This window comes from Nycticebus coucang, chromosome 2, assembly GCF_027406575.1.
Source record: "Nycticebus coucang isolate mNycCou1 chromosome 2, mNycCou1.pri, whole genome shotgun sequence".
NCBI classification, from domain to species: domain Eukaryota; kingdom Metazoa; phylum Chordata; class Mammalia; order Primates; family Lorisidae; genus Nycticebus; species Nycticebus coucang.
In genome coordinates this window covers 39,534,880-39,561,575 of record NC_069781.1, presented here as the reverse complement: position 1 = coordinate 39,561,575, position 26,696 = coordinate 39,534,880, and the positions used below count along the sequence as shown (strand labels likewise).

Genomic DNA, 26,696 nt, shown 5'->3' with positions numbered 1-26,696 from the left:
GGATGCACAGCCAGGCAGTCTGACTCTAGCACCCAGGCTATCCTGCTACCTCCTTATGAACTATTTAAAACAAAGTCTGGCAATAGGAAAGTGTGCATATAAGGCCAGGCACGGGGGCTCATGCCTATACTCCTAGTATTCTGGGAGCCTGAGGTGGGTGGATTGCTTGAGTTCACGAGTTTGAGACCAGCCTAAGCAAGAGTGAGATCCCATCTCTAAAAATAGCTAGGTGTTGTGCAGGTGCCTATAGTCTCAACTACTTGGGAGGCTGAGACGAGAGGATTGCTTGAGCCCAAGAGTTTGAGGTTGCTGTGAGCTGTGACACCACAGCACTCTACCCAGGGCAGAGGGTGAGACTCTTGTTTCTAAAAAACAAAACAAAGAAAAAAAAAAAGGGCGGCGCCTGTGGCTCAAAGGAATAGGGCACCGGCCCCATATGCCGGAGGTGGCAGGTTCTGACCCAGCCCTGGCTATAAACTGAGAAAAAAAAAAAAAAAAAAAAAAAAGGAAAGTATATATTTAATGCATTACTAAATTTAACAAGTAGTTGAGATACAACTGACTGCATATGTTAAAAGTGAATCATTTGATGCACTTGACATGAGTAGACATTTGTGAAGCCATCACTACATCATATTCAATATAATCTCAATTATGCATAGAGAAAATGTGGAGGAAAGAGATAGGCTCAGAATGTTTGGGTGACAGGAATACGGGTAATTTTCAATCTATATCTTTCTAGATTTTCTGATTTCCTGTAATGAACATGTACTACTTTCTAACCAGAACAAATGGAATATTTTAAAGTAATAATATGATTAACTGAAAATAAAGCCCCCAACCTTCTTCCTGGCCCACCTCCCTGCAGGGGAATTGCACCAGGTCAAGCCCTGCAGGAGGGGCTGCTTGTAGCTGGGCCAGCCCCTCAGCTCCATTGGCACTTACTGTATTTCAGTTCCCAGGTGCTTGAGGGAAATATTCTGAAGGGCCAAGGGCATGGCAGGGACCGGCTGCAAGGCAGCTGCTGTGCCCACAAGCCCAGTGGGTGTTTTCACAGGACACAGGAACTCCTCCAGCTCTGTCTCCTCTTGCTCTGGGGAACAAAGGAAAGGAAAATCAGTCCACCCAGGTCATTGTACTTGCTAAGATTGGACAGGTGGGATGCTAGGGGCACAGTTATGACTAGGAGCAGGGAGAAGTTGGGGAGCTGCATGGACAAGCAAGCCATCTCTGTGGGCTGCTCACCAAATGCTCTGCAGCTGGGACAATGATGCTTTTTTCTGGTATAGCCCTCCTGGAAGACCCTTAAAAATATGTAGACCTGCAGATAATTCTACATCTAAGAATCCATCCTAAAGACATCAGCAGTGCAAAGAAAACTTCATGTGGCAAGAGGTTCATCTTGGTATTATATATAATAGCCTCAAATTGGAACTAACTTATAAAAATCTAGAAAGAGGTTAAATAAATCATGGTGTCTTTGTATAATAGAATATTAATCATTTAAAATGATGTTAATGAAGAATGCTTAAGAACACAGGGAACGTGCATACAATAGAATGTTAAATGGAAAAAGCTAGATGAAAACTTGGGTTTGTAGTAGGATCTCAATTGTTCAGAAAAAGTTTCAGAGAAATATAAGCCCCCAAATCTTAATAGCTGCATGATGGGATTTGAAGAGAGCAGGATACTCTCATTACATCTTACTGGATTTTCCAAATTTCCTGTGGTAAGAATGGGCTATTTTATCAACAGAAAACAAATGTAAAATAGATGGTGATAAAACACAAGGAAATGTTAGGGTCACACTGCTGAGTGTCAAAAAGCAAAGTAGAGCCAGGTGTTGTGGCAGGTGCCTATAGTCTCAGCCCCTCAGGAGGCTGAGGTGGGAGGATCACTTGAGTTCAGGAGTTCAAGACCAGCCTAGGCAACTTAGCAAGACCCCCCCCCACACACTAAAAAAGAAGAGTAAAGTAGGATGTTTTATATTATTATATAATCTAAATTGTTTAAAGAGGGGCAGGAGGCCACAACATAATGTTAACACTGGCTGTAGGTGGGTAATAGGATTATAGGTATTTTTTCTTTTTTTCTATTTTCCAAATGTTCTGCTTAAATAAGGATTCTTCTACAAGTGAGTGATTTCAAAATGTTTAATGTTAAGGAAGGTTTCAAGGCCAGGAAACATTAATTGAAGTATAAGAAAGAGGTAAAATATTTAGAAATTAATTTTGAGTGTTACCAAGTGGAAAAGAGCCAAGAAGACTTATGGGCTGGAATAATTTAATCAGAGAAAAATTTAGGGGTAGAGGAAAGTTGTTTTTACACTATATTTGCAAAAAGAATGTGGGTACAAAAATATTACGTGGGGCCAGGTATTCAATCTATTTAAAAAAATAAACTTTGCAATCACTGAAACAACAACAGACATCACATTTGTTAATCCTAATAGGCTCTGTGGGATTTGGCAGGCTGGCAAGCACTTTGAGATATTACTCAGAAACCATTCTTTTGCTGGGTGCAGTAGCTCATGCCTGTAATCCTTGTAGGCCAAGGTGGCTGGATCATCTGAGCTCAGAAGTTTGAGACCAACCTGAGCGAGAGTGAGACCCTATTTCTACTAAAACTAGAAAAACCAGCTGGGCAGAGGGGGAAAGGGGGAATGTGTTTGGCAGAAGGAGGGAGGGCATGAGGGGGGATCTCACTTAATGTGCACATTGTGAGGGTGCATAACACGCCCCCTGGGTGAAGGGCTCTTCTACAAAGGGAACTTCACCCTGGAAGTGAGAACAATGTAACCTAAAAATTGTACCCGCATATTAATTTGAAAAAATTTAAAAAATACTCAAAAAAACCCCCAAAAAACCAACTCTTAGCTGGGGGTTATGGTGGGTGCCTGTAGGCCCAGCTACTTGGGAAGGTGAGGGAAGCGGATTGCTTGAGCCCATGAGTTTGCGGCTGCTGTGAGCTATGACATCACGGTACTCTCTCCAGGGCAATAGAGTGAGGCTCTATCTAAAAATAAAATTTCTTTTGAGGTCCTCCCTTCCATTCACCCTCTCACCAAACAGACTGGGTGTCTGCCCTGAGGCTTCTAGGTGAGGCCAGAGAAAGTGAGATGCATCCAAGCAAAGCTCACCTCCTAAGGAACAGGGAGGGAAGCAGAAGAGTGCACACTTAGGGAACGCCAGCTGGGCAGGAGCTGGGGGCAGTTCTGGTGGTGAAGACAGAGTCCTTCCACCTCTGGCTAAAGACTTCCAGGAAGGGGGAAGCAATGCAGCTGAGCCTTGAGGAGTAGAGATGATTTGGATCTGCACAAAGAGTAAGAAAGGATCTTGCATCTTTCTGTGCAGGGTGTAGGTACAGACAACGGCAAAGGGTTCCAGAGCTGAGTGCGTGGAAGGATCCCAAGGAGACAGGACTGGGAAGGCCAAGTGGAAAGGGCCGTGGCTAAGAGGCCAGATCTCATCCGGCTGGAAACAGAGCCCCTGGGGTTTGAGCAAAGGAGCAGGAAGTACTAAACCTGGCTTTAGTTAGCAGATTTGAAACCCAGCCCTGCTTCTGTGAGGAGGAGGCTGTGACCTGGTTGGAAATAGCTTTTTTTTTTTTTTAAACTCCTTCAGAGTTAAATTACATGAAAATGTATAGAAAAGCACAAAGCCCCTGTGGACTCACATCTTTTAAAGTAGTCTTTAATACAGATTTTGAGTTGATTGAAAATAAATAAGATTTTTTTTTTAATCAACACTGTAACCACCTTTATTCTCCCTCATTCATTATAAAAAATATTACAGATTTTTTTTTTTTTGTAGAGACAGAGTCTCACTTTATTGCCCTTGGTAGAGCGCCGTGGCCTCACACAGCTCACAGCAACCTCCAACTCCTGGGCTTAAGCGATTCTCTTGCCTCAGCCTCCTGAGTAGCTGGGACTACAGGCACCTGCCATAACGCCCGGCTATTTTTTGGTTGCAGTTTGGCCAGGGCCAGGCTTGAACCCGCCACCCTTGGCGTCCCACCGACTGAGCCATAGGCGCCACCGACTGAGCCACAGGCTCCGCCCCAAAATATTACAGATTTTTTAAGATTTTAATATCCTAGTAAGTACCTCCCAAACTACCACTACTATCTGTTTTCCTACCACTGGCACTTGTGGCCTTAGATCTGCTCTAAAACTACAGAGAACTAAGTCTTGGGGGTTAAGTGTTATCCCCAGTTGGTTTCACCCATTAAGGAAACAGTAGCCCAGAGAGGATAAGTTTCACGGCCAAGGTCAAAGTTAGCAGGTGACAGTTATAGGCTTAAATGCAGTTCCTCACTTTGCTTGTTTCACTAAACCACATGGCTGATCAGAGCACCCTTTCTAACAAGCAGACTGTTCCAAGGCAGCAGAAACTGCTCATCAAGGCACAAGCCCCAGTGCAAAGGGGTGTCGAAGGATGGGCAGCACACAATGGCAATGCCACGGCAGAGACAGTACTTTCCATAAGAAACAGAACTGATGACCCAAGGCTCTGATCTGGGGCCTCTGGGCCTCTCTCTAGCGTGGATAAATGCCCTCCGTGAGGCGACCGTACAAAGAATTTTCAGTAGCATTTATGTGTAATTCTCCCCGCCTGGGCCTAGGGGCTGCCCACCACCAGTGGGAAGAAGTCACTGCCCAGACACAAATGGCCTGCTGAGGTGGTCACTGCTTTCCTGGGGGGCCCTAGGGAGATGGCTTGGCTGTCCCTCAGCTTTGGGAGCAGGAGTATAAGTCTGCAAACTAGGGTTCCAATTTCAGTGCTGATATTTTCTTACTATGTGACCTCAGAGAGGTCTCTTGACATCTGCAAGCCTCAGTTTCCTCTTCTATAAAAGGTGAATAACACTGATAATCTTACCTGATAAGATTGTTCCAGGACTAAACAAGATGATGCATGCAGCACGTTAGAGCATCATCATCAAATGGCATGCATGTTTCTGTGGTGATTTATAAAAGTCCTTTGTAAACTCTACCTAGTTTGGCAACGTGTTCTCATTATTATTACCAATCTGCCGGTTTCTCTTTGATCTTTCTTGGCTCTGTAGAGACCACTGTTCATGTAAAGTATACAACAAAGTTGTAAATGCTTAAAAACATGACTTGCAGATTGCTCAAGGGCAGTGACAAGACACTTTTTACCAGATGGTGTCTCTGTGACTCAAAGTCAGACATGTGTCAGGAGGTTTTCATTGTCCTAGAAGCAGGCCTGGCTTCCTCAGGAAGGGTGGAGGCCGAAGAGGTGGGGCAGATTGCTCCAGATGGCTAATCCAGGGCTTGCTTGTTTAAGATTGCAAAAATGTTTTTCTGGGTGGGCTGGGGAAGGTTTTGCCCAGTCTCTGGGTCAGAGAGGGTGCAGGCTTACTGTGGAATGAGGCAAGGCTTCACAGGAAGCCCACATCCCTGCTTCTGGGGTTTCACACCAGCATCCTCCTTGGGGATGGGCACCCTGGTTGTCCCGGCACCTAACTCCCCTCCCCCATGCCTATAGCAGGGATTAGGCTCCACCACGTGTGCTGCTACAAAGCCACAGAATTAAAGAACCTGGAATAGGTTCACCACAATAGAAGAAGACCAGGGGATCCCATAGCCACGCTTTGACAATTTGCTTCTTCAAATTTCAGTTCAAGACACAGGGGAATTCTGTTATGGGGGTTGGGGCGGGGGGGGGGGGCGTTACTCTTGCTTCTAGTCTAAGGCTAACCTTCAGCAATTTTGTCAACTCCAGCTGTAATTTTTTAGGTAGCCAGGGCTGTGTAGCTCTTAGGCAGATGGAGAGTGAGGGCTGGAGGAGAAGTACAGAAGCAAAGAAACCCTTCGAAAGAAACCCCAAAGAATCACTGATGATTATTATCAACATCAAAGGAGCATTTATTGAAATAGTAATAGTATACATGTGTGCACATGTACCAGTATGATAGCAACAGCACACACATGTATGTACACACACACACATTAGGACACATATGATGTATTGAGCAATCACTCTGTGCATGACATTATGCTAAGGGCTTTACGCTCTTTTCCTCATTTAATTATAAAGTTCAATGTATTCATGTACACATTCACTCTACAAATATCCAAGTGCTAGTCAGGGCACCAAGGAATGAGAACATAGGTGACAAAGAAATGGCCCTGACCGTTAAGGGCTAGCGGGTGGAGACTGACAAGGACAAGGGGAATTAGAACACAACCCACAAAGAATCCAGTTGGCAAAGTCCGAGAAGTCTTCCAGAACATTGGCAAGAGTAGGTGCAAATGGAGCTTGGCTGGCAAGAATAAGCAGGAATTTGCCAGGCAAAGGGGGGAGAGAGAGAGAGACTCATCTGGTGCTGCTGAAGCCTCAAGCCCAAGGCAGGTACTGAGGGAGCGGGCAGAGGTGAGGCCACGAGGTCTGAGCACTGTGTGCAGGAGCCAGGTGGTGGGAAGCCACGGATGGGGTGACGGGTTCAGGTTTTCCTGACAGCTTACTTGCTGCAGGGAAGTGGGTGGGTTCTGGTGTAGGCCTGGACATGGGGATGCTAGAGAGGAGGCTGCTGTCATTTTTCAACTGAGAGATGACCCTGGCGATGGTAGCAAGAAATGTCAGGTCCAATATGTGGGTCAGAGAGCATAGTCAGCACAGTGCCTGACTGGAGTTGCTGGCTGAGAGTTGAGGAAGGGTGGGAGCCACATACCGAGGGAAAGGACACTGAGGGAGGAGAAGGGTCAAGGTAGATACACTCAATTGTGGACACAAAGCATCCAGGCATAAAGGTCCAGGAAGCACTTGGTGACAATTCCTATCCTCGCCTATTCAGCCTCCCTGCCAACTGAAGACAAGGCACTTTAGATACCCTGTGGCCTTATGTTGGGACCTTGTTTTCCGTGTCCTTACAGGGGCAGCTGTGATGTGGTCTATCTCTAAAACCCGCCAGTCATGTTCCTGGCTGCAGCATGTGGGTGGACAGGTATGATCTCTTGAGCTCCTCCATGTGGGGATGTTCTAAGATTTGGGACCAAGAAACTTATAAGCCACAAGGATGCAAAGAAACCTGTCTCATGAGAATCGCAGGCATTAAGATCACTCATCTATCCAACTCACAGTGCAAAAACATTCGCATAAGAAGCACGCACAACACCACAATCTCTCATCAACCCTCCTCATGGAAACTCTGTGAAAGTTTCATTTCTGAGACTTCCCATAATAGTTATCATAACAGGAGCTAACATTTGCTGGGCTGTGACCGTGTGTCAGCTTTGCTCTAACCATTGTAGATGCATGGATTCATTTAATCCTCATAATATTCCTAAAGAGTAGGTATGATTTATTAACCTCAATTTATAGGGAAGGAAACTAAAGCTCAGAAAGGCTAAGTGACTTGCCTAAAATCACACAGGATTAGGAACACAGGCAGCCTGGCCTCCAAGCCCAAATTCTTGCCCTACCTAATCCTGAGCCACATCCCTGGCTCTCTGTATCTCTCTTAACTCCTCCCACTCACTCAACAGGAAGGTGAAGGTTTAATCACCAGACCCCTGGGTACCTAGCTCGAGGTGCAGGGCAGGCCCATTCCCAGCCAGCGCGACGTCAGGTACAGGCGGGCTGCTGTGGAACTCCCAGCGCTTCATCTGCAGCTGCTGCAGCCAGTACACCATCACTTGCTTGGTGGCGGCCTGAGAAGCACAAGGATTAGTTGGCAAGGCCCTGTTACCGCAGGGTGGCACTGGGCATGGATAGGAACTCTCTCTTTCCCAGAAAAAATAGTCAGTGTGGGTAAGTACTCACCTTTGAAGCACTATATGCTTCTAGGCCATAGAAGATAATCAGGGTCTTGTCTCTCCCTCAGTGGTTCTTTAACTGGGTCTCAGTTTCCTCATCTGTACTATGGCGATAACACCACCCATTTTGTAGGGCAGTTACGAAGTTGAAATGAGATAAGGAACATGAAGTGTCCTGCACAGGACCTGACACGCAGTAGGCACTCAAAATGTGCTCACTGGACAGGGGAATTTGGACTGCTACGAGAGAGGGGTTAGAGCTTTGGAATTCTAACTTGGGTGGGGCCAGGGTGCCATCACTATCTCCCTCTTTGATGTCTGCAGGTCTTTGCTGCCTTTTAGTGGAATGGAGGTGATCCCTCCTGTTTGGGAATGCACTGAGTCACGGATATGAATGAGGACTGTAAAGCCACATGCGCTCTGTAACACAGCGGCACCTTTCATGTGCTCCAGCAATACAAATAAGTTAATGGTACATGTTGGTCAACAGTCTCCCAGCACTGCGTGGTCTACACACCCACTTTCCTGGATCCTTTAGGAGGGAGGTGAGGCTGGAGTGATCAGCCCTTTCCACGAATGAAGAAACCTAAGGCTCTGAAGTTGCCCAGACTTGTGGGTAGAGCTGCTCCTAGAACCTGGGTGTCCCATTTCTAGATCAGAAAACTCTGTTGAAAGTTATGACCAGGAGATCTGTGGCTTCCACAGAGAAGCCCTGAGATTGTCTGAGGTGGGCTGGTGGGTGGGAGCCTCGCAGAGCTGCCCACAGTCAAGACCGCATGAGAAGAGCAGTAGGCTACGTGGCAACAGGGGTCCCCCTCTCTGGGGTCTACAGGTAGGTACTATGCCAGGAAACTTCATGAAAGAGACCCTCAGCCTGTTGTGCAGGTATCAACAAGACAAAATGATGGCTACCAGTCTTCTCTTTCCATGCACTTTCCCTAAGAGACCTCAGCCCTTGGGCTTCACCATGACCTTAACTTAATGCAGACAAATGCCAGCCAAACCCAAATACCCCACTGTATTAACTCATTGGATAAATGTACATTGAACACCCATTATATGCATCAGTGACTGCTAGGTGCTGGAGATACAGGGCTGAGTCAACACATGCGCTTCCTGTCCTCCTGGAATTTAAGAATCTACAGCAGGGGACATGTACTTGGATGTCCCATCAGCCCCTCCCCTTGAGTTCCCTCCTGTCAGTGACTGACCCAGCCAGGCAGTTGGCCAGTTACTCCAGCCATCCTTGATGTCCTCCCACATTTTACTTTCCTCGTACCCAAAGCCACTGCCACTGTTCCCCTCCCCATGGCCACAGCTCTAGGTCAGCTATCATCCTCTCCTAATCACCCGTGATGGACTCCCTGACCACCTGCCTGTCTTCCCCTAACTTGTTCTCTACCCACTACCAGACTGAGCTTTCTAAACATTCTAATCCCACAGAGGTTCTTTGCTTAAAACTCTATTTCCTGCAGCCCGCAGGACAAAGTCCAAGCTCCTTGGCCTAACTCATAAATGCCCCACCTCCAGATTTCTGCTCTCCAACTCCATCCTTCAGGCCTTCTCTGTACCCCGGCTCTTGGGAGTTGCCTGGACACTCGGAGCTGGATCATGTTTTCCTATCTTTGCCCATGTGGCTCTTTTGGCCTGGAATATCTTTCTCCCTCTTGTCTGCTTATCGCACACCTATTTTTCCTGTAAAGCCTCAGATGCTATCCTTGCCTTTCTGACTAGCCCCTCCACTCACCGGAAATGACTCCACCTGTGAACCCACTTTTCTTGTACAGACTTAGCACAGGGTCTCTATGGAACTATGCATGCCAGTTTCCCCGTCAGTCTCTCTCACCAGGCCTTACACTGCTTAAGAACCCTGAGGCAGGCTGGGCACAGCAGCTCACGCCTGTAATCCTAGCAGTCTGGGAGGCCAAGGTGGATTGCTTGAACTCAGGAGTTTGAAACCAGCTTGAGCAAGAGTGAGACATTGATTATCTCTACTAAAATAGAAAAAAAAAACCCCACAAAAAACCCAGCTGGCGTTGTGATGCATGCCTATAGTCCCAGCTACTTGGGAGGCTGAGGCAAGATCTCTTGGCCCAAAAGTTTAAGGTTGCCGTGAGCTATGATGACACCACAGCACTCTACTCAGGGCTACAAAGTGAGACTCTCAGAAAAGAAAACAAACAAACAAAAAACCAGGGGGCAGAGCTGATCTGTCTCCATAACCCAGAGCCTAGCACAGAGCCGGACATACACATGCACTGATGGAACAGCGAAGACCAGGTGTCAGAAGTCCTCTATACAGCACCCAACCTAGAAGAGACGAGGAAGCACATGACCTCTAAAATGTCTTCCCTAGCCTGAATTTCTGGCTTCCAAGATTTTAATCAAGTCCCCCAGCCTGGTCACCAGCTAAGCCCAGTCAGCAAAGGAGAACTGAGCCTGTGGCACACTTTTCTCTGATGCCTACAGGACTATTAGCCCAGAAATGTCTTCCCACTTAAATTACGGGACACTGCCTCTTGACATGAACGTTCTGACCTTGGTTCCACCATCCTATCTATGTATGCAGGTGTGTTCATTCAACATTTATTAAGTGCCCACTAAGTGCCATGCTGTATTCTAGGCTGAGACTAATTCAATAATTTATAGATGCCTATGATGTGCCAAATGCTCTCAGACTACCTAGGATCTGAGGGGTTAAGTAGCTCGCCCAGGGTCACACAGCTAGTAAATAGCAAATGTACAATTTGAATCAAGTCTGTCTGATTTCAAATACGTGGTCTTTCCACTACTTGAGGCTTTCTCAGTTAAACATGATGATCAAACAAAACTTACCTCTTGCTGCTGATGGAAAAACAGGTTTAGACATGCCTAGAAGAACAATCTAGGCTGATCAGTAAAACCTAAGTGCTTATCTTCTCAATCTCTGCCAACTGTGTCAGCATTCACTTCCTTTAGCCAAAACATTAAGAAAAGTGAATCAGAATCCTGGCCTTGAGACAGGATTACAAAGACTTTATTTGACTATACTTCAACCCCAAGTAAGAAAGCTAAGGCAACTGTACTTTTAAGGTACATCCCCAAGTACAAGTTTTAATATAGCGTTGAGAAATAGAAAGATTCCAAGTGTGGACTAAATGCCTGACCTCAGGCCAGTCACTTTAATCTCTCTATGACTCAGTTTCCTGATTTGTAACACGGGCCCATCATCCCTGCCTTGTGGGAACCCAAGGATGAAATGGGTGTGAATGCACTTTGGAAATCACTAAGTTCTGGGAACACATCAGTGATCACTGTTCCAGTCACTCTACTGTGACCACACACCCGCGCCCAGCCATGTCCCAGGAACTCACCCAGGCTGGAAAGGGGTAAACCCTTCCATTTACCTTTAGGGTTATAACTCGGCTGGGAGTCTTGATTTCGAAAGTCCCCTCCTCACCGTCTGTCTTGCAGTCAAAGACCGCACTGGAGAGGTCGATGCTGTCCAAGGGATTAGCATCCTGTGCGGTCCGCGAATAATACAGGTGACATTTCTTCTCGTCGTAGAAGAACCAGCGGGATTTCCAGCCCCGGATGGGCCCTTTGCCGCCAAACTTACTTAAATACCCGCAAAGTTTCTTTTGGGCCGCCTCTGGGGGCCGGGCGCAGCCCTGGGATTCCTCGGGAGGCAACTCCTCGGGGCCCCTGACCGAATCTGCAGGCTCTTCGGACCGGGGGGCGGAGGGGCTAGACTCTGGAGCGTTCTCCTGGGCGCCCTCCATCCCTGCTAGCCGGCGACCGCGGTGGGACTGGGGGTCGGCAGGACACCAGGAACAAATCTTAGAAACTTCCAAAAGAGAGTCACCTGGACGGGGGAGGAGCCTGTAGTGGACACACCCCCTGCAAGACCGCCGGGCGCGGCTGGCCGCAGGGCGTGAGCCTCAGAGACCTCAAACCCCAATTAAGCAGGCTGGCCACGCCTCTTCTTCCGAGCCACGCCCCAACAGCCCTGATCGGCTCCTCCCAGTCTCAGCTACTTCCGGATCCACCCCCCGCCCCCCGCCATGACACTCAGCCATCTTTACCGAGGGCATTTGGGGCCCTGGCTTCTGGTTAAAGGCGTGGTGACACTGGCCTAGGTTAAACATGGGGGAAGGCGCTTGTTCTTAGCTACGTTGCCCTGGTAGCTCTGATAATAACACAGACAGATGGTGCCGCCTTGCGCCTCCCACCTTTTCCCATCAGGTGCCGCGCGGGCCACCGTCGGACGGCGCACCACGTAGCCATTGGCTGAGCGGGACGCCCGCTTGGGGACCCCACTTCCGGCCCTGCTTCTGGCGTCTGGCTCCTGGGCGCGCCCGCCCCTGTTTTCTCGGCCGTGTTCGGTACTCCCCTGGCTCTCAGCGGATGGCCTTCTTGACTTTTCGGCTGACCGCTGTGGCCTCCCCTCCCTCGGTCCTGGCTCCCTAACAGCGCTGGTCGCATTGCGTGGGGTGGCCAGTGGAACCTCGTACCACGCCCCAAGGTGGTTGGGCTCATTCCATTTTGTAGATAAATGAAAGTATGTAGACTCGGTCGACCTGTTACATCCTACCTTTTCTTAAATTCCTCCCTTTTCTTGTCTAATAGGCGTTTCTTTACTAGAGCTGGGGAGCCCATTTCTGTCCATCTCTCTTGAGGGACTTCATTCCCTTTTGTTCAACCCTTGGTCTTTAGCTGCTCCGCCTCGGCGATCCTTAACCAAACCCTCGTTCGCGCTCCGAGGTGCAGTGAGAGGCGGCGCTGGGTAAAGGCGAGGGCTCTGGAGTCCAAACGTACAATTTTCAGATTCCAACTCTGCAGTGCCAGAGTCTGTTTTCTCATCGGAGCTAATGGTGACATCCTTCCCCGCTACCAGGCCGATTTAGGGTGAGGCTAATGAAATTTACGTTCATTTGCTGGGGCTGCTGGAATTCGTAGTCTTCCAGGTGGGAAGGTTGCAGCCGGGAAGAGTTTGTCCTAAATTCTGGAAGAAAGCCCTTAATTTGTTGATTTATTTTTTTACCCAGGGGTCCTCAAATTATGGCCCGCGGGCCACATGCCGCGGTGTTAGTGTATTTGTTCCCGTTTTGTTTTTTTGCTTAAAAATAAGATATATGCAGTGTGCATAGGAATGTGTTCATAGTTCTTTTTTTAAACTATAGTCTGGCCCTCCAACAGTCCCCTGTTTAAAAAGTTTGAGGACTCCTGCCGGAACATTTCATCGTGGTACTTAATTTTGGGTTCATAATTTTGTCATTTTTTTCCTCAGGAGGCCCTCATCAATATATACATTTCAGTTCCCATAAATCCTGGATTTACACCTGTCTTGAGTTGTTTTGATATTTAAAATAATACATGCGACAGTCTTAGCACAAACTGTGGGACACAATAAGTGTTCAATATATGTTAGCGGTGATTAAAGATCCATAAAGTAGACCCAAGGCAGAAAGCGTTAAGCCACAAAGAAGATGGTAGAAATACTAGCTTGCAATGGGGGATTTTAACACATCACTTTTAGCCTTTATAAGATGTGTTAGAAAATTAAAAAAAAAAAATCCAAAGGTCAGAGTGCTAGAATAAATAAGGTTGACTTAATTAAGTACTAAAGAATATCTAGTCTTCTATATTATGTCCCATGTCAGAAAGTTTTGGTTTCAAAAAGCAGAATTCACGTAAGCAAGTACTTTGACCACAATGCATGACAATTTGAAAATAATACCAAAAAGTCAACTGAATAATCCAATCTCTTGGAAATAAAAGCAAATTTACTAAATAACTATTGGGTAAAAGAGGAACTAGAAGTTGCCATTATAAACTATTAATACTATATTTGATGGGGAAGAGTTCAAGACAACAAAAGCTGTATATATCAAAATCCAGCATTGAGCAATTAGTCACTGGAGTCATGTGGACTCCAGTATTAGAATTCTAGCACCAACAATTGTTAACTGTGTGATGTTGGGTAAGTTGTTTGACTTCTCTGAGCTTTAGTTTTCTTCGACTATAAAATGATGGTAATAAGAAAGCCTACTTCAAAGACTTGTGGTGAGGATTACACAAAACTTACAAGCACTTATACTATCTGCAATCACTCAGTAAATGTCAGTTATTGTTACTAGATGAAGAGAATCTGACTGCCTGTCACTGTCACCAGTACGCAAAGACAGGGACAGGTGCACCAAACTTAATCAGAAGGCCAGTGATTCTGGAGAACAGCAAGAGTAGCCTCTCCAAGACTGTTCTGTTCTTCCATTTCCAAAATCATACTTTCATACATAAAAGCTAAAAGCAAGAACTATACTATTATCTTAAACAACAGTAATTAATACCTATCTTAACAGTAATCACCACAACTATGACCCATAATAAACGATAATTGACATAACCCATGACCCAAAACAACATTTCTAATTTAAAAGTTTGTCTCCTAAATCAATTGCCCTAAACTATGGAAGATACACACTTTTAGGTTAAAGATGAGCAAAACAAGAATGAGAGACAAGAGGTAAAAGTCACTTAGGACTTAAACTGGCCAGACCAGCTGTGTCATGTTGGCCTTAGCCTGACTGACTCCATCTTATTCTCACTACGTGTGCTCTCTGCATGAGATTAGCCAATATTCTCAAAATTTAATATCTTTAAATGTTTTATTTATTTATTTTTGAGACAAGTTCTGGGCTAGAGTGCAGTGGCATTGTCACAGCTCACTGCAACCTCAAACTCCTGGTCTTTACCCATCCTCTCACCTCAGCCTCTGAAAGTGCTAAGATGAATTACAGGCACTAGCCACAGTGAGAGGTTCAGGCCTGACTTCCTGGGTGGGATGGTTCTATTTGGGCAGGACCCTACATTCAGCCCCATCACAAAGTGCCAGGTCTAAATGCTTGTTATTATTTACTAAGAAAATAAAAGCAAACACTCAACCAAAATATTAGCAGGGAGGGAGAAGGGAACTCACAAAAAGCAAGAAGAAGGAATTCATAAGGATAAAAATGGGGGGAAACGGCAGCACCTGTGGCTCAAAGGGGTAGGGCGCTGGCCCTATATGCCAGAGGTGGCGGGTTCAAACCCAGCCCCGGCCAAAAACTGCAAAAAAAAAATGGGGGGGGGGGAAGATTTGGAAAATCCATACAGTTTATAAATTCAAGAGGAGATACTTTGGAAAGACACATGAAATGAATCTCTGGCAAGTCCAGGGCAGGAAATAAAAATGTGGAAAGCACATGCAAACACAATATTAGGGCAAAGATAATGATACAGGGTTTTCCCGTTCAGCGCTGGACGGGGACCCCCATTTTCAAGGCTGGAGCAAACAGACTTTTTTTCCTCCAAACTGAACTCTCTGAATATAAGTAAGACAGGAGAAAAGCAGTTTGGCCAGCATTTCATATAGGCAGGCCCCTCCTGAAGTGGAAAGCATACGCCCTGCTGCTTTGCCCGCAGCTAGAGGGACAGGGAAGATGTTTTTGGTCTGCCAGCTCCTGGCCAAGTATGGTTTTTATTCCTAAGACCTCTCTGTTTACAAGCAATACATAACCCCCTAGACAAAAGATCCATGCACGATTTCCCACCTGGATCTTCCTCCTCTACTGCCAGAGGTACTGTTGCCTTTCATTCCTTCTGTATTCCTTTCGGAATTTATTAGGAATAAATTCTGTTCTATCACTGATCTGTGTGGTCCGTGGATTCATTCTTTGAATCTCGGAGATGAAGAACCCACTGCAGAAAGAAATTTCGCCATCAATAAGGCCAATATGAAGGCCTCTGGCAAGCACGTTTAGGAACTGGCACGTAGGGAGTGCTTGTTGACGCTGCATGGACTGTTGCATAGAGGCATCAGTTGTTGGATATCCTAATGGATGCACTTCTGGTTATTACATCAAAATATAGTCAACACCCTTTCCCACCTCTCCTCTTTCTGCTATGGCCGTATTAGCTGCAAGCAAGAGGTTGTCAGAAAGCGACATCTTGTGGCTTTTGGTGTACAGTACTTGGTGTTCTCAAGTTTTTTTGTCAAGGCAAAAATCAATACTCCCTGTTCCCCAACATATCAAAACAGGCAGGTTACTAATTTGACATCTTAAAAATCAATATATTTTGAGAATTCCTTTAACTTATTGATCAAAATCATGAGAAAATTATTTCTACCAACAAAATCATGTATAGTAGAATCTCTGTAAGTTGATCACCCAAGGGACTATAACAAATTGGTCAACATACAGAGGTAGTCAACATAAGGAACTAGGTCTACTGTGCTGATACACACATGTGCTGCATGTCTGATTTATGAAAATTAGGTCAACTTGAGGTGGTCATGTAGGGAAGAGGTCAACTATGGAGATTCTACTGTATTTCTGTCAGTGTAAGAACTTATTTCATGCATTAGTAAAAACATACTTCAAGTTGTTTTTCCATCTCAATTTTTTCTTTTCTTACTATGGGATAATTTTACTTCTTTAAAGGAAGGAATGAGGGCCAGGCAAGGTGGCTCATGCCTGTAATCCTAGCTTCCTGGGAGGCTGAGGCAGGTGGATTGCCTGAGCTCACAGGTTTGAGACCAGCCTGAGCCAGCATGAGACATTGTCTCTAAAAATAGCTGGCTGTTGTGGTGGGTGCCTGTAGTCCCAGCTACTTGGGAGGCTGAGGCAAGAGAATCACTTGAGCCCAGTAGTTTAAGGTTGCTGTGAGCTATGATATCACGGTACTCTACCAAGGGATACAAAGTGAGACTCTGTAACAAACAAAAACAAAAATATATTAAAAAGAAAATAAAAAAATAAAGGAAGGAAAGACATGAATATGGCTATATAGTTTCATTTAAAACACATTTAAAAAATTTTAGGCTTTCTGGGAAAAAATAAGAATTTTAGTCTTTCTAGTTAGCAAAATATCATATTCTTCCTAACATATCTATTTTTTTAAGAATATTATTTTCAATTGATAATAAGTCCAAAGAATTTATGTTTGACATATGATTTTTCAAATTAATGTTTTTAGGAAATTAGGTTCATTTAAACCCACAGGTCATTTTCAAATGGGCTTTCTCATTGGTAGTTCTTTTATAAATGTTGATTTAGACAAATAGTGATTATTGGAAACTGGGGAACAGAGAAACAATGCTTATTTTTGCATGAATACCTTGTAATATATCAGAGGCCAAAATGGGCTTCTCAAGCTACCTGGCAAGATCATTGTAAGGCATGACTGTTCCATCAATCAAATCTTGCTTGACTGAACATAATGGAAATTTCAGTTTCACATGTCAAACATAGTGTTTAGTTATAGAACCTTGAAGGAAATTACCTGACACTGTGATGCAGGACAAGGCAGCACCATGACCTGCTGCCTTAGCCCTGGAGGTGTTGATGCTCCTGGGGACAGAGGAACAGGAACCAGCTTGCTGCAAGGGCTGGACACCTGCGGGGGAGATGCTGGTGCTGTGCTGTCTCCTCCACATGTACTTCTGACTGGTCAGTTTCATGTATGGCGCTTTGCTGTCTCCTCCACGTGCAATTCTGACTGGTGGATTTCCTGTCAGTTTCTAAGGCCTGAGAGTTCATTGGACAGCTGGCTATAACTAACAGGACTCACACCCTAGCAGAACAACCCCCCTGCCACTATATAAACCCCTGAGCAGAGAGCCCAAACACAGACCTGGAAGGGAGGAGAGCTTGTTCTCCTCCCGGGTTCTCTCTGCCAGGAGGTTGATTTTTGTACTTGTTGTAATTTTTGTTTCTGTAAATAAATCCTGACTTACCACTGATCCTGTGGTCCGTCGATTTATTCTTCAAATTGCCAAGACCAAGAACCTGAAATTCCGTTATCAACTGCAGACATTGAACAGTCTCCCATTTTATATTCCATTCCAAATTCTGAATGTGAAACAGATCCTGAAAAAGAAACTTTTGCTCCAGGGAAACTTCCTTTTAAAATTATTTTACATCTCAATGAATACAAAAGCACAGGGGATATTTTTAGTTTAATTTTCACACATTTATAAGCCAGAGAAATGAAAAACTAGACATCCGTGTTTCATGTTCTTGGTATGCTTGGCAAGAAATGTAGCAAAATCTTTTGCTGGGTGGAGAGAGGAAATTCCCATGGGAAATGAGGTATCAAATCTGGCAGTATCTTCATTGATTTTTTGCTGTCTCTGGAGTTATAATAGATTGTCTGGGATTGAATTCTGGCTCCATCACTCACTAGAGGTGTGACCTGGGCCAAGTTGCATAACCTTTCTGTGCCTCAGTTTCTTCATCTGTATAAATGAGGATTGGTATGATAACTGTCCCATAGGGCTGTTATGTGTTTATGTGACATACACTGTGTCCAGTTGCTTAAACGCAGGGGCTGTCCAATAGAAAGCATTTAATAAATGTTATATGCTAATAATATTATCATGAGTTCTAAGAATCATTGGTTCTTCAAAGAAGAGGAAACTTCCAGCATTCATTTGATCCAGGTCATTGTCCAAACTCTTGTTTTTGTTCCAGGATACCAGACAAGCCAGTTTTTCTGTTTCATGCTGGTTTCATTAAGTAACAGGAGGCTCTGAGAATTTCCTTAATAGAAGTCCACTAGATATCAGGGTTCCATCAACAAGGAATAATGTCCTTTTAAAAATGTAAAATGGGCTGGATATAGCATCTTACACCTGTAATCCTAGCACTAAGGGAGGCAGAGACGGGAAGATCCCTTGAGGCCAAGAGTTGGAAGCCAGCTTGAGCAAACATAGCGAACCCCATCTCTACAAACAAACAAACAAAAAAAAATAGGGGGAAGAAAGATTAGCCAGGCATGGTGGTGCTCTCCTATAGTCCTAGTTATCGAGGAGGCCAAGGCAGGAGGATTGCTTGAGCTCAGGAGTTTGAGGTTGCAGTGAGCTCTGATGACACCACTGTACTCTAGCCCAGGCAACAGAGTGAGACTCTATCTTGGGGAAAAGAAAAGTAAAATGGCCATTGTCCTGAAGAGGTGACATAGCTTGATGATCTATCTGTTGTAGCAAATTCAAGGAGCTGCCTTTCTCCTTTTCACTGAGTTTGGGGGGAGCGGCTATCTTCAGAGCTGTGCCTTTTGGTGACTTCCTGTGCTGTTCACATGTGTTGCAAATCTCAGGGCAGCCCATGGTGACAGGGAGAGAGAGAATTGGGATGAACACAGCTCTATACCACTGTTCTGAAGGAAGGCTGACAGCCACAGAATACAGCAGAAGTCACCCACTCGAATGCCTATAGAGAGAAGGAACAGAGTAACACGTATACATGAGGTAAGTGGGCTGGGTGCTGAGTGTAAGGGAGAGTAACCCCCCAGCACAGGCAGAAGGATAAATGTCAACTGACGCATGGATGTTGAGTATTAATAGGGAGTGGTGGAGTCTGCATGAACTAAAGAACACGTGTTCTGTATAAAGGAGGCCCTCTACTCAGCTCTATTCTGTTTTTTTCAAAAGAAATTAGAAATACAAATTTTATTTACATAATAAAAACACTTTGTAGGCAAACATTGTTCTAGCAAAAGAAAATTGTATCTGTTTCCCTTGTATGAAACGCACGCCATCAGTTTGCAGTCTCTGCAACATGGGTCTTTGGGCTTATCCATTACAACTGGTCACCTGCAGTAGGCATTCCCTCTCCAATCTCTATGTGAATCCTTCCTGTGATGGCATGGTCACTTCCTCACAGGGCTGTTTGTTTCATTACATAAACTGTTAGGCTTACCAGGCTGAAATTGTTCTTAGAATTTGCTGCAGTTTGTCCTGTTTTGTCCCTTTGGAGAACTAGGGAGCAAGCCACCTTGTGTTTATGATGGCTTCCTACAGGAAGCGACGGTTGTCATGCCATGCTTTCCCATTGCCCCCAAGTCTTCCTTAAACATGATTTCTTGTCACTATCCATTTCCCCTCCCCCAGAACTGCTCCTTGAGAAACCTCCTGAGAAGAGCTGGAGGTCCTGCGGGCAGAGTCGACACACACAGACACCTTGTAACCTTCACCTCTGAGATGCTAAAGCGATGGGGCTATATGCTCTCTCAAGTCACATTTCTCCCTCTGAAATATTTATTTTATGGTAATCAGGAACTGGTGAAAGGAAAGATACCCCTTCTGTAATTTCTACAAAGCTATATGGAAGAGTGGAATAATTTCCACTTTCCACTGGGGAAGGCATTTCTTTAAAACGATGTAAAAGACATCCTTTCTTTAAGACAGGAGAGGAAAGAGGTATCAGAGTTCTTCCTTATGTGACTCCCTGTTGGCTGTCACTTCTTTTCTCCCTAACTGACTGTTGGCTCCTTCTGTGAGCAGGGGTCTTAGTGCTTGCTCTCCAGTGGTGCTGCTTGGGGGTCCTTTTTATTTTTTGAGACAGAGTTTCACTTGGATACCCTGGGTAGAGTGCCATGGCATCATCATAGCCACAGCAGCCTCAGCCTCCCAGGTAGCTGGGACTACAGGCGTGTGCTTTGTTAGTCTTTCTATTTTTGGTAGAGATGGGGTCTTGCTCTTGCTCCGTCTGGTCTCAAACTCCTGAGCTCCAGCAAACCACCTGCCTTGGCCTCCCAAGAGTGCTAGGATTACAGGCACGAGTCACTGTGTCCTGGCCCTGGGGGCCCTTTTGACATAATCCCCGGGCAAGCCCTAAGGTTCATCCTTCTTCCTCCTCAGCCTGCCCCCTAGGTGTCCACCCCTTGGCCTCTCTTAAGGTGACTAAAACCCTCCCACCCTTCCTCAGCAACCAACGGGAAACCCACATCTCCTTGCCAAGCCATGTTGTGGGAATTCCATAGGCCCCCAGACCCTCACCTCTCCTCAGCTCGGCCTCCCTTCTCTGTCCCTTCTCTGACTCCAGCGCCACCTGGCCTGGGCACTGGGCAGTTCAGTGTTTCTAAAGTCTTCAGAGGAAGGGCATCTGCCAATCTCTTCCTTGATGAGGGGAAAGGATATTGTAACTGGTTCCATGAACAAAAACACCTTTTTGCAGTTCTCTTATGCTTTACATTTCCAGGTAAGTAAGCTTTGTGGACCAGAACTTTGCAACTTGCTGTTTCACTGATCCCTTCCCTTTTGAGCTGTTCAGAAACACGGGAACCTCCGTGTAGCCACGAGGTTAACTACAAGGCCTTATGCCACCAAATTGTTGAGAGAAGTCAAGGTAAGGGCATTCCACCTCAAATCTTGCCCAAGGACCCACTGAGTGACCACCTCCCCACCACCCACATGCTCACAAGACTGAAAGGATAACAAAAACATATAATACCCCCTTGCTCATTATACTACTAAAATCTGCACTCTGGGCTGGGCTTATCTGCCAACTTTTTGGTCATGCGATGTATGTGGCAGTGTGATTTCTCACTGTGCTGGCATGCCCTGCGCTCCACCCTGAACACGGAAGGCTGCTCACTCACTTCACACATTGTTCATTTCACCTCTAGAAAAGCCCGGGACCTGTCAGTTGGGGAGGTGGATGTTAGGCAGTCCTCCTCCCACTTGACATCCACCACAGTGAACTTCCTTTCTCCTTGCCAGGCCTCGTCGTCTCAGTGACTGGCTGTCTGTGCAGTGAGCAACTGAGTCCAGGTCAACCCCCACCCCCCAGCTTGTGAGTTTGTTATTACAGTGGAGGAATACTTCAGGTACCCCAGTCTTACAGAGGGAGGGGAATTGATCTCAGCTCACCCTGCTGCCCCAGGGACAGGACAGGCAGCTGCTGTTTGATGAATTCTTCTCTTTCTTGCCTCCTCTTACTTTTATATCAGGCTGTGTGTGCATGATGGGGCGTGACTAGTGAGAGAAGGGGGATGTCATAGCATCTCTTCTGCAGAAGTCCTGTGGAATCATGACTCCCAGCAAGCCTGCTTGGAGATAACAGTCTCACATCTGGAGGTCCTTTGAACTAAGAATGGAGGCTCTAAAATGAAATGCAGGACTATTTGGCTTTTGCACTACCAGGTGGCATCTCCACACGTGGTGGGAAGATGGTGGCCTGCCGTTGCTTCTCCTCCCTTCCCTTACCCACACAGTGAAAACAATGTGAACTTTCAGGAGTGTGCAGGGGGCACTTTCTGTAGTCTTCAGAAAATGTCTGGATGGAAGCGTGTTGATGGAAGGGGGTGTGGGCTTCCCCTGATTGGTCAGGCCAATGTAGCAAGGCTTTGAGAGAGGGAAGGAGTTAAATGTGTGGGTTTCGGATCCCAGAACTTTCCTTCCTTCATTCTTACTTCCCTTTCTACCCCCCCTCTTTTCTTTCAGTCCATTTTCTCCCTAATTTATCTATAATCTCTTGTTTATAAAAACAACTCAGAGCTGGTATTTCTTCACAGATAGGATGAACATCTTTCATCTCACTGTTAGGTAGGTGGCAGATACCGGCCAGGAGAGGGGTTCCTAGGGGTGGAGGAGCTGGGGACTACTCACAGGAAGGGACTGTGGGAAAGCACAGAACACCTGTCAGTCATGTACATCAATCATCTGGTAACATCCTTCACCTCCTGTAAACTTTCCTCTGGACGAGGCCAATAAAAGGAAGCCACCTGGGAGTTCTTAAGGTCTTTTTCCACTCATGGAGAGTGACCCATTTCTCTCCCGAGGTGTATTTTTACTTTCTATAGTTTCCTTCTCTTCTGAAATAAAAGCTGTTCATGCCTGGGCACCCATAGTTCAGTGGTTAGGGTGCCGGCCACATGCTCCGGGGTTGGTGGGTTTGAACCTGGCCCAGGCCTGCTAAACAAATGAAAAAAAAATAGCCAGGTGTTGTGGCAGGAACCTATACTCCCAGCTGCTGGGGAGGCTGAGGGAAGAGGATCACTTGAGCCCAAGAGTTTGAGATTGCTGTGAGCTATGACACCACCGCACTGTACCAAGGGTGACAAAGTAAGATTCTGTCTTAAAAAACAAACAAAAAGCAAATAAATAAATAAAATAAAAGCTGTTTATGAGGCAGTGCTCCTTGTCTGCAATCACTCTGTTGCACTGGCCTTGCTTGTGGTTCTTTCAAGCCAGGAGCCAAAGAACCAGGACAATCATCTGCCAAGAAGCCAGACCTGACATCTCCTCCCCCACTCTGGGATATTCTGCAGATCTTGGAGGCCTGGTTCAGGGGTCAGGGCTAGGGCTCTGGGGTTGGGGCATCTAGTCAGCTTAGGCAGAGGCTTTTGTCTGTGTAGCTACTCTGCTGTTGGCAGAGCTTCCAGCTTCAGCCCTCTGTGGACAGGCCTCCTCCAGCTAGCTTTGACTAACTCTCCACCCTCACTTTCTCTCCCATAGAGGAGCTGGCACTTTGGGGCTGCTGCCACCATGGCTGTGGCACACTCTGTAGTCACAGCTGCCTGAGAGCTCTGGCACTGCCTCTGTCACTCCTGCCCAACATGGGGCTGCCTCTCAGCCCAGACTCCCAGACTGCCCTGCCCTCAAATCCAGGTACTTCTAAGGCCTAGGATCTCCCAGTGGCTGGTTTGTGAATCTGAGGAAGCCAGGGGGCCAGGCGTGTGTACCTGCCAGCATTGTGCCAAGCCACTGACTGGCCTAGGTCTCCTCACAGCCATGCCACCTGGGCCAGAGCCTCAGGTGATGCCAGGACTGAATCTTGGGGGTCTGCAAGTCTCCTGTAAAATGAAAAAGACATTTTAATTTCAAGATTATCTTTTCTAAAAAAGCATATCCCTGGGTCATCCTGGCAAGGCCATTTCAGGAAGCGGTAGAGGATGTGCTCTCTCGACAGCCCACTGGGTTACGGTGAGGACACAGGGGATAGCACTCACCTGCTGTGCCTGCACGTGCCTTTAGCTTCAAAGGCTGATAATCATCAGTGCTGCTTCCTGGTCCCTGGGAGAGCTAAAGGAGATTATGCCTGTAAAGCACTTAGCCTAGTGCTTAATGGGCCTGTGCACTCAGTCACATCTCCCATTGTTTGTATTATCTGGTGGCCCCAGAGATTGTCAATGGCTCATGAAAGAAAAAACAAAGGTGGACTTAATAGGGAAGGGATGTGTTGGAGCTGAGTGAAGGCCAAATGATATCAGGCATGCTCAACAAATGAAGTTTTCAGGGAAGTTTAAATAAAGACAAGCAGTGTGATAATTGAGTCATCACACCAGGCTGGCTGAACTCACAGGAACATGCCTGGAGCAGTTGGGGCTGTGCTTTTGTGGTTAGCTCCTATTTATTTTTTTAGCAAACCCTCATCCATCCCATTCCATCAATGTTGTTAATATGATTTTTATTGGCTTTGTCATTTTTGTTTTTATTTAACTGGTAGATTTGTTTGGATTTTCGATGAAAACTTTAAGTATAACTTTATATCTAGTTTGAACATATTTAGGTAACTTTTAAAATAAGAATAATATTTTAAGTCACCACTGTGTTTTACAATGTGTCCGTATGTTTTTCAAGTTTGACAGACATTGCTCTGAGTCTTTTGCATTGAAATTTGGATATAGGGAAATCAAATGTATATTCTCTTTGTATAGAAACACCAATTTCACATTAATTCGTGTCAAATCAGCTGGGCTGGGCAAGAGCAGCAGAGAACAGCCACAACCTTGGAGAACAAACTTGGCCAAGCTAACAGCTCTTCAGCATCACCAGAGCCTCCAGGCTGGCAGCTCCTCCACCTTCATCCCACTCCTAAAGCTTTGAGTGTGGAATTTATTTTATGATTCATTGACCATGATGTTACTGGTCTTTTCAAACAGGGTCTCACTTTGATGCCCTTGGCGAGGAGTGCTATGGCGTCATAGCTCATGGCAACCTCACACTCTTGGGCTCAAGTGACTCTCTTGCCTCAGCCTCCCAAGTAGCTAGAATTATAGGTGCTCACCATAACACCTGTTTTTTTTTTTGTTTGTTTTTTTTTAAGAGATGAGTTCTTGCTCTTGCTCAGCATGGTCTTGAACCCCTGAGTTCAGGTAATCCACTCGTCTCAGCCTCCTAGAGTGCTAGGATTACAGGCATGAGCCACTGCCCCAGCCTTGGTCTCGTTTTCTAGTATTTCTACCATTGCATTCAGGATCTTTGAGATTCATGGGTCTATGGCAGTGCTTCTCAACCTTCCTAATGCCGTGTCCCTTTAATACGGTGGGTCGTGACCCACAGGTTGAGAACCACTGGTCTATGGGATAACTTGTTACCTGTTGCTCATGTAACTTAGGTGTCAATAGGGTGACTATGCCTTGTGAGACCTCGATGTGATTAATCCCAGCTTCCTAGTCTTACTACACCCAGCTCTGGAAAAGGCCAGTGCCTCTCCAGTGTTTCTGTGAATTTCTAGGGAGCTTATACACTCATGGCCATGTCTTGTTCCAAATTCCTGCTTGTGCAGAGAGCATATTTTCCTGTCTGCATCTGTGGTTGTTTCTTCTTTCATCCTTACTCTGGCCTCCACCCAAACGTAGACTTTGCCCTTTTTTTTTTGATTTCCACCAAAACTCACAAGGCTTTTACTCATATAGTAAATGTTACCAAAGGTTTAGAGATATTTTGCAGGAGTGGGTGAAATGCAGCGAAGGAAGAGGTTTTATTTTCTAGCAATACACATGGCTTAAAACCAAATGGTTCTCATAGTTTTTCTTTTCTTTCTTTTTTTTAAATTTCAGATTAATACGAGGGTACAAACCATTAGGTTACAATGTTTGCATTTGTTAGGTAGAGTCTCTATCGTAGTTGTGCCCCTCACCCAGGAGGTGTGCCGTATACCCTTATATCGTGCCCGTTACAATATAAAGAGATGTGAGAGCTTACCAATCCTCCTCCCCTCTCCCCTCTCACCCTCTCCTCTTACCCAAGCTTGAATTAAATTGAGTTTTTCTCTTGTGTGGGTGTGTATTAGTTCATCTACTGGGTTCATATTGGCATCGAATACATTGGCTACTTGCTTTTCCATACATGGTGATACTTTACTAAATAGAATGTTCCCCAACTTTATCCAGATTAGCACAAAAGATATAAAGTCTCCATTTTTTTTTTTTTTTTTTTTTTGTAGAGACAGAGTCTCACTTTATGGCCCTCGGTAGAGTGCCGTGGCCTCACACAGCTCACAGCAACCTCTAACTCCTGGGCTTAAGCGATTCTCTTGCCTCAGCCTCCCGAGTAGCTGGGACTACAGGCGTCCACCACAACGCCCGGCTATTTTTTGGTTGCAGTTTGGCCGGGGCCGGGTTTGAACCCGCCACCCTCGGTATATGGGGCCAGCGCCTTACCGACTGAGCCACAGGCGCCGCCCGAGTCTCCATTTTTTTTTTTTATGGCTGAATAGCATTCCATGGTATACATATACCACAGTTTATTAATCCTTTCATGGGTTGATGGGCACTTCGGTTGATTCCATATCTTGGCGATTGTATATTGAGCTGCAATAAACAATCTGGTACAAATGTCCTTATGATAAAATGATTTTTTTTTCCTTCTGGGTAAATACCTAGTAATGGGATCAAATGTAAGGTCTATTTTGAGTTCTTTGAGGATTCTCTATATTTCTTCCCGAAGAGGCACATATCTGTTCTTAAAAGGTTTTAAGCCACGCTGCTGCTACTGGACCATCTCCTCCTCTCTCACCTTTCTCTCCTTCATCCCCCTGATTTCTAGTCATTCCGTTCAGAATTGTTCTGCTGTCTCTTTTTAACTTTGCCTTCAGAATCTCACCTTGCCGCTAGCACAGCACCTCAAGATGCTTTCCCTGACAGTGTCCTTCCTAAGATGCATTCAGAGATTAGACGGCTGTTGACTGCCTAATGTAAAGCCCTTTCTGCTTTACATTCCTCCTGTCTGGCTGTAGCGCAAATACGAGCTCAGGGTTTACAAAGTCCTTTCAGCCACATGAGCCCCTTTGGCCATCTGAGCAGCCCCAGGTGAGGTCTCATGTTCATTTTTTTTTTTTTTTTTTTTTTTTGCAGTTTTTGGCTGGGGCTGGGTTTGAACCCACCACCT

The 26,696-nt window shown here is 45.7% G+C and overlaps 1 protein-coding gene across 2 annotated transcripts in view; it reads right to left on the bottom strand.

The window, feature by feature from the left end:
- Nucleotides 1-11,747, bottom strand: part of TBC1D2 (TBC1 domain family member 2) — a 62,686-nt gene extending 50,939 nt beyond the window's left edge. Inside the window, exons 1-3 of one of the 2 annotated variants that reach the window (XM_053567930.1) lie at nt 11,167-11,747; nt 7,546-7,675; nt 946-1,093 (exon numbers count right to left, since the gene is read on the bottom strand). In XM_053567930.1, the coding sequence (XP_053423905.1) occupies nt 946-1,093; nt 7,546-7,675; nt 11,167-11,541 (653 nt within the window). In that variant the 5' untranslated portion in view covers nt 11,542-11,747. The remainder of the gene's footprint in view (nt 1-945; nt 1,094-7,545; nt 7,676-11,166) is intronic. The other variant, XM_053567937.1, reaches the window with a different exon arrangement.
- Nucleotides 11,748-26,696: the final 14,949 nt, after the last annotated feature.